General features: G+C 56.5%; 1 protein-coding gene across 8 annotated transcripts in view; it reads right to left on the minus strand.

The window, feature by feature from the left end:
* Positions 1–6,356, minus strand: part of CNNM3 (cyclin and CBS domain divalent metal cation transport mediator 3) — a 33,472-nt gene extending 27,116 nt beyond the window's left edge. For all 8 annotated transcript variants that reach the window (XR_015137402.1, XR_015137404.1, XR_015137400.1 and 5 more), the window contains exon 1: positions 4,991–6,356. Coding sequence is in view for 4 of the 8 variants with exons in the window: in XM_086328130.1 (XP_086184256.1) it covers positions 4,991–6,341 (1,351 nt within the window). In the remaining 4 variants the exon portion in view is untranslated. The remainder of the gene's footprint in view (positions 1–4,990) is intronic.
* Positions 6,357–6,738: the final 382 nt, after the last annotated feature.

Here is a 6,738-nt window from a genome sequence, read left to right on the forward strand (position 1 = left end):
GACCCAATGAAAAACTGGGCCAAAGAACTAAACAGACATTTTTCCAAAGAAGACATACAGATGGCTAGCAAACACATGAAAAGAGGCTCAACATCACTCATTATCAGAGAAATGCAAATCAAAACCACAATGAGGTACCATTTCACGCTGGTCAGAATGGCTGCTATCAAACAGTCTACAAGCAATAAATGCTGGAGAGGGTGTGGAGAAAAGGGAACCCTCTTACACTGTTGGTGGGAATGCAAACTAGTACAGCCACTATGGAGAACAGTGTGGAGATTCCTTAAAAAACTGGAAATAGAACTGGCATATAACCCAGCAATCCCACTACTGGGCATACACATTGAGGAAACCAGAATTGAGAGAGACACGTGTACCCCAATGTTCATCGCAGCACTGTTTACAACAGCTAAGACATGGAAGCAACCTAGATATCCATCAGCAGACAAATGGATAAGAAAGCTGTGGTACATATACACTATGCAGTATTACTCAGCCATTAAAAAGAATACATTTGAATCAGTTCTAATGAGGTGGATGAAACTGAAGCCTATTATACAGAGTGAAGTAAGCCAGAAAGAAAAACACCAGTACTGTATACTAACACATATATATGGAATTTAGAAAGATGGTAACGATAACCCTGTATGTGAGACAGCAAAAGAGACACAGATGTGTAGAACAGTTTTTTGGACTCTGCGGGAGAAGGCAAGGGTAGGATGATTTGAGAAAATAGCATTGAAACATGTAGATTATCATATGTGAAACAGATCACCAGTCCAGGTTCGATGCATGAGACAGGGTGCTCAGGGCTGGTGCACTGGGATGACCCTGAGGGATGGGATGAGGAGGGAGGTGGAAAGGGGGTTCAGGATGGGGAACACATGTACACCCGTGGCAGATTCATGTCAATGTATGGCAAAAACCACTACAATAATGTAAAGTAACTAGCTTCCAATTAAAATAAATAAATTTTTTAAAAAGTTGAGAGCTGAAGAATCGATACTTTTAACTGTGGTGTTGGAGAAGACTCCTGAGAGTCCCTTGGATTGCAAAGAGATCAAAGCAATCAATTCTAAAGGAGAACAGTCCTGAATATTCATTGGAAGGACTGATGCTGGAGCTCCAATATTTTGGCCACCTGATGTGAAGATCTGACTCATTGGAAAAGACGCTGATGCTGAGAAAGACTGAAGGCAGGAAGATAAGGGGACGACAGAGGATGAGATGGTTGGATGGCATCACCGATTCAATGGACATGAGTTTGACTAAGCTCTGGGATTTGGTGATGGACAGGGAAGCCTGGTGTGCTGCAGTCCATGGGGTCGCAAAGAGTCAGACACGACTGAGGAACTGAACTGAACTGAACTACACCTCCATAAGTCTACACTCCTCCTGGAAACGTGTGCACAAAACAATCAGCTGTCACCTCAGGTCTGCACATTGACTGAGGGGCACCTCACCGGGGAAAGGGCCTCTTCCAGACTCTAAAGTTCCAGAACAAACCACAATCTGAAGAGAGAAAGGAATGGGGCCTGAAATGGTAACTGCCAAGATGCCAGGGCCTTCCGCCTCAGGGAATTCAGAGGGACCCCTGCCTCATACCCTTGGCAGAGAGACAAGAAGGGGACTGATTTCTAAAACCTCGGGCACCACGGAGGCTACAGTATGCTCTACGTTCATGAGCAGAGGAATGAAGAAGAGGGCTGGGTTAATGAGGACTTCAGTGAGGAAACACAAAGCTAGCTGCCAAAGGACTGCATTGCATAGGAGAAGCAGAGAGTTCAGGTGACACAGGAAAGATAAGGCTATCCTGCCCTGAGAATGGCCCTCACTGTCCACAGGAATCAGAAGGTCAAGGGGACCAAAGAGTCCTCCATTCAACCTCCACACTGTACCCCCACCCACTACCTTCTAGAAGGGGGCTCTCCAGAGCTGCCCCAAGGCCACCACCCCAGCCTGCACTGTGGCTGTCCCTCCCTACCAGCAACTTCCTACCAACATTTAGACCTAAGCCTACTGGACTCCCGCATACTAGAACCAAAGAGCAGGGCGTTCCTGGTGGTCCAGTGGTTAGCTAAGATCCACGCTTCTGGCCGCAGGGGCTGCAGTTCGATCCCTGGTCAGGGAACTAAGATCCCACATGCCACACAGCCTAATTAAATACATAAATAAAAACAGCAGAGGAAGGGAACATATGTAAAATTATAGCTGGAGTTACTGTACAGCAGAAACCAACACAACATTGTAAAACAATTTTCCTCTAATTAAGAATGTTTTAAAAGCTAAAGAAGAAAAGGCGCGAAACCACCACCAGAGCAGAAGGCCTCCCGCCCTGCCGGGCCTCTCCGAGCCACCGCTCTCTAGTCTCCTTGGGCCGTCCTCCTTCACTGCTGGCCCCCACCCCGGCTTCCCCACGCCATGCCACAACTGCTCTTGCAAGGTCAAGGGTATCCTGGTTGTTGGATCCAAAGGACATGATGTAAGCCTCCTCTCCTGATCACTCTCCTTCCCTCAGCTTCCAGGACATTCCAGGGCCCTGGCTGTCCTCAGTACCCGTCCTCACTGCCCATCCACCCCTGCCCTGCTAGTGCCTCTCTTTCGGCTTTCTAGGATCACTCCCCAGGACCACCTCCCTACCGACATCCAGATCCTTCCCTCCTGCTTGAGACTTTCACTTGTGCTTCACTGCACGTGGGCTGCTCCTAGCAACCCACATCTCAGGCCACTGCACACAAATTCCAGTGTTCACAACAAACTCATCTGCCCGCCCCGGCCCCAACCCCAAGCCCTCTCTTCCCTGCGTGTGCTCCGTCTCAGGGAAAGGCAGGGCCACCACCAAGCCAAACCCACATTCATCCCCAGCTCCTCCTCCCGCCTCACAGCCCCTCTGCTGCTGCTGCTAAGTCGCTTCAGTCGTGTCCAACTCTGTGCAACCCCAGAGACGGCCGCCCACCAGGCTCCCCTGTCCCTGGGATTCTCCAGGCAAGAACACTGGAGTGGGTTGCCATTTCCTTCTCCAATGCGTGAAAGTGAAATCACTCAGTCGTGTCCGACTCCTAGCGACCCCATGGACTGCAGCCTACCAGGCTCCTTGGTCCATGGGATTTTCCAGGCAAGAGTACTGGAGTGGGTTGCCATTGCCTTCTCCCACAACCCCTCAGCAAACCACAAAATCCTAAGCCCACCTTCCAAGGCCTTCTTGGGTGTTCCTTTCTATGCTCACTGAGCACCCTTGTTCAGGCTACCATCACCTCACTGGGCCCCCCAACCACGGGGACCCCCCTACTCTGGTCTCCACACCAGTCAGTGATCTGTGGAAACCACTTAAACAGGGTGCTATGCTCTGCCTGCAGCCACCACCCTGGTGGTCAAGCCTGGCCTCAAGCTGAAAGATGGCAGGGGCAAGATGGTACCCTCCCCTGCTGACTCCAGGGCCAGGCCAGCTGGCCACACAGCCACGAGAACCACCACTGCCTCAGAAAATACCGTATTACTCAGAGATGGAGCATTTGCTCCTGGGAGGCTCTGCCTGCCGGGATCCCGGGCTCCTCTCCCCAGAGCAGGGCTGCATGGCTACATTCTGAGGAAACAAGTAGAAGTATCCAGAGATTCTCCAGTGCAGCAGCCAGAGCTGCCCATCAAAGTCTCCCACCCAATCCCGAGAAACAGTAGTAACAGTAACTGCCTAATTCTTTAAAACCCCAGCCTTTTGAAAGGATTAAAGTGTGCCCACTAGTGGCTGGCATGCTGCTGCTGCCGCTAAGTTGCTTCAGTCATGTCTGACTCTGTGCGGCCCCATAGACAGCAGCCCACCAGGCTCTGCGGTCCCTGGGATTCTCCAGGCAAGAACACTGGAGTGGGTTGCCATTTCCTTCTCCATTGCGTGAAAGTGAAAAGTGAAAGTGAAGCCGCTCAGTCACGACCGACTCATGGACTGTAGCCCACCAGGCTCCTCCATCCGTGGGATTTCCTAGGCAAGAGTACTGGAGTGCCTTGCCATTGCCTTCTCCAAGCGGCTGGCATACAGCAGTACTAATGGTCACTATGGCAGAGCTTTGCCTCCCTGCCCTGACAGTCCAGGGGCTCACAGGGAACCTCCTATGGGATCCTGGGACCTGGAGACTTCACAGATGTCAGGAAGTCATTATGAGGGGGCCTTGCTCACTTCTCGGCCTCAATTATGCAGTCTTTATGGTCAAGCTCATTCAGAGTCCACAAGTGTCCCCACAGAAGTTCAGGTGTGAGAAGCATGACCAAGCTCTGGGGAGGACCTCAAGCCCAATCACAGAGAGGGAGACTGCAGGGGAACCCGAACCTTCACAATGGGAGGGTCTCAGTTTTCACCTGAACGCAGGTGAAAGGAGAGGACAAAAATGTGGAGTTAAGAGAACTTGAGCCCTTACTTGGGTTATTGTTTTTTTTAAAGGAAGGGGAGACTGACTGGCCTCCATCAAGTTGCTTCTGGTTAAAGTGGAAGTTTCTTTCACACTACAGGAAGTAATGATCAATCATACCCTTTTCTGTAACCAGGAAGGCAATAGCCCATCACTGACCTTAACAACGACACGCTGGAAACATCACAGGTTCAGCTAATTTGGTATTACACATGTGCAAACAGCAGCGTCCAGGTATCTAGACTGTATACTCTATGTTCTTTCAGTTTGTATCCGAGTCTGGACCTGCCACAAAGCCCAAGCCCACAAAAATGACCCGGTAAAAAGCTGGAGAGTTAGTCAAGTACACATATCTCCCCAAACTGGGAGCATGCCCGGAAAAGATTTTTGTTGTCTACAGTACTGTCATTTTCGGAACCAAAGGCAGGATCATTCGGAGCTAAAAAACCATCATCTTCATTAAAAGGCCGCGCAGAGGCCTCCCTGTCGTCCACCGGGTTGGGACCTTTCCCCAAGGCTTCCCTAAACCCCACTCTTTCTCTGGGGAGAGAGAGCTGACATTCGAGTCCCCTCCGCGATTCCCCAACAGTTACCTCGCTTGAACTCCTCCAGGACGGCGTCCAGCTTGGTGTCGTTGAAGACGAAGTGGAGTGGGTGATTGTAGAAGCGGGTGATGGTGCTGAGCGGCGTGCAGTCTTCGGGGTCCACGAAAGCCAAGTCCTTGAGATAGAGCATGTCCACGATGTTGGAGCGCTCGTCCTCGTAAACAGGGATGCGCGTGTGGCCGCTCTGCATGATGCTGGCCAGAACGCCGAAGTCCAGCACGGTGCTGGCATCCAGCATGAAGCAGTCCTCGAGGGGCGTGAGCACGTCCTCCACTGTACGGCAGGGCAGCACACCCTTGCTGAGATCGCTGTAGGGGTCGCCGCCGCCGCGCGCCAGCTCCAGCACGCGCTCGCGCAGCCTCCCTGGCCGCGCCGCCAGCTCCAGCAGCTGGCCCACCGGCAGCGCCACGGGCAGGGTGAGCAGCACCGCCAAGCGGCTGAGGATCAGCGCGCGCGGGGCCAGTGCCAACGTCCAGCGCCCGCTCACGGCGGCCGGCACCACCTCGCCCACCAGGAACACGAGCCCCGCGCTGCCTAGCACGGCCGGCACGGCGCGCTGGCCGGCCGCGCGGTACAGCAGAACCGCCAGCGCCGCCTGCGCCAGGCTGGCCAGCAGCAGCAGCGCGCCCAGGGCGCAGCCCGCCCAGCGCCGTGCGGGCTCCAGGCGCCGCGCCGCCGCACGCTCCGCCTCCGAGCCGCTCTCGCGCAGCACCTGCACCTCGGCGGGCGCCAGCGCCAGTGCGCTCAGCTGCAGGCCCCGCGCCAGAGCCGCCAGCGCCAACAGCCCCGCCGCCCCCAGGCCCAGAGCCCAGGGCGGCGCCTCCTCCTCGGCTGCCGAGCCGCCCGGCTCCACACGCACGGCCAGCAGCGCCGAGTGCGGGCGCGCGGCCTCGGCGCGCAGGCGCAGCAGTGCGCGCCACTCGCCCGTGAGGGCTGCCGCCTCTTCGGCCGCCGAACCCCCCGGCTCCCCGCGCACCGCCAGCCGCACAGAGTGCGGGCGCGCGGCCTCGGCGCGCAGGCGCAGCAACGCACGCCACTCGCCCGTGGGGGCCGCCGCTTCGTCGGGCGCTGCGGCCGGCCCCCCCTCGGGGCAACCCGCCCCCTCAGGAGCCACCCAGGACCAGGAGCTGTTGGAGAAGCCCGAGCCGAAGAGGCGCAAGCGGAAGGTGGCCTCCGGCGCGGCCCGCACCTCCCCTTCGTGCGCCCACCCCGCGCCCGCCGCTCCGTCCTCCTCTAGACAGACGCCCAGCACTCGCGGGTCCGGCGCCGCCTCCCCGGCGGCATTGCCCAGGCAGAGTGCGGCGAGCAACCAGCCTAGCCGACCCGCCGCCGCCGCCATCGCCTGCTGCCCCCTCTCGGCCTCCCGCGCAGCCTACCTCTCCGCCTCCGCCGGGCCAATCGTCGCCAGCCCTGGAGTCTTTTCAGCCAATAGGCGGCGGGCGGAGGCGGGCCCCAGGGTCGGACTAGGCTGCGCCGGGGAGTAAACAAGCGGCGGCGCGATCCCGGGGCGGGCTGGGGGCGTGGGGCTCTCGGCCCTGTGGGCCTGGGCCGCAGAACCCGGAGGACGCTGGGCGGCGAGCTGGCCCGCTCTCCGCGGGGATCTAGTTCCCTTCGGCCGTCCCCAGCGCCGGGAGGCCAGGCCCGTACTCTGGGAAGTCCCTGGCTCGGGAATTGGGCCGCCGAGAGGAGTGGCGCTCCTGAAATTGCAGATAGAGAATTTAACGAAGGGAGATGGT

This window comes from Bos grunniens, chromosome 11 (genome assembly GCF_055505025.1).
Source record: "Bos grunniens cultivar Pamir isolate PY7600 chromosome 11, Bosgru_T2T1.0, whole genome shotgun sequence".
NCBI lineage: Eukaryota > Metazoa > Chordata > Mammalia > Artiodactyla > Bovidae > Bos > Bos grunniens.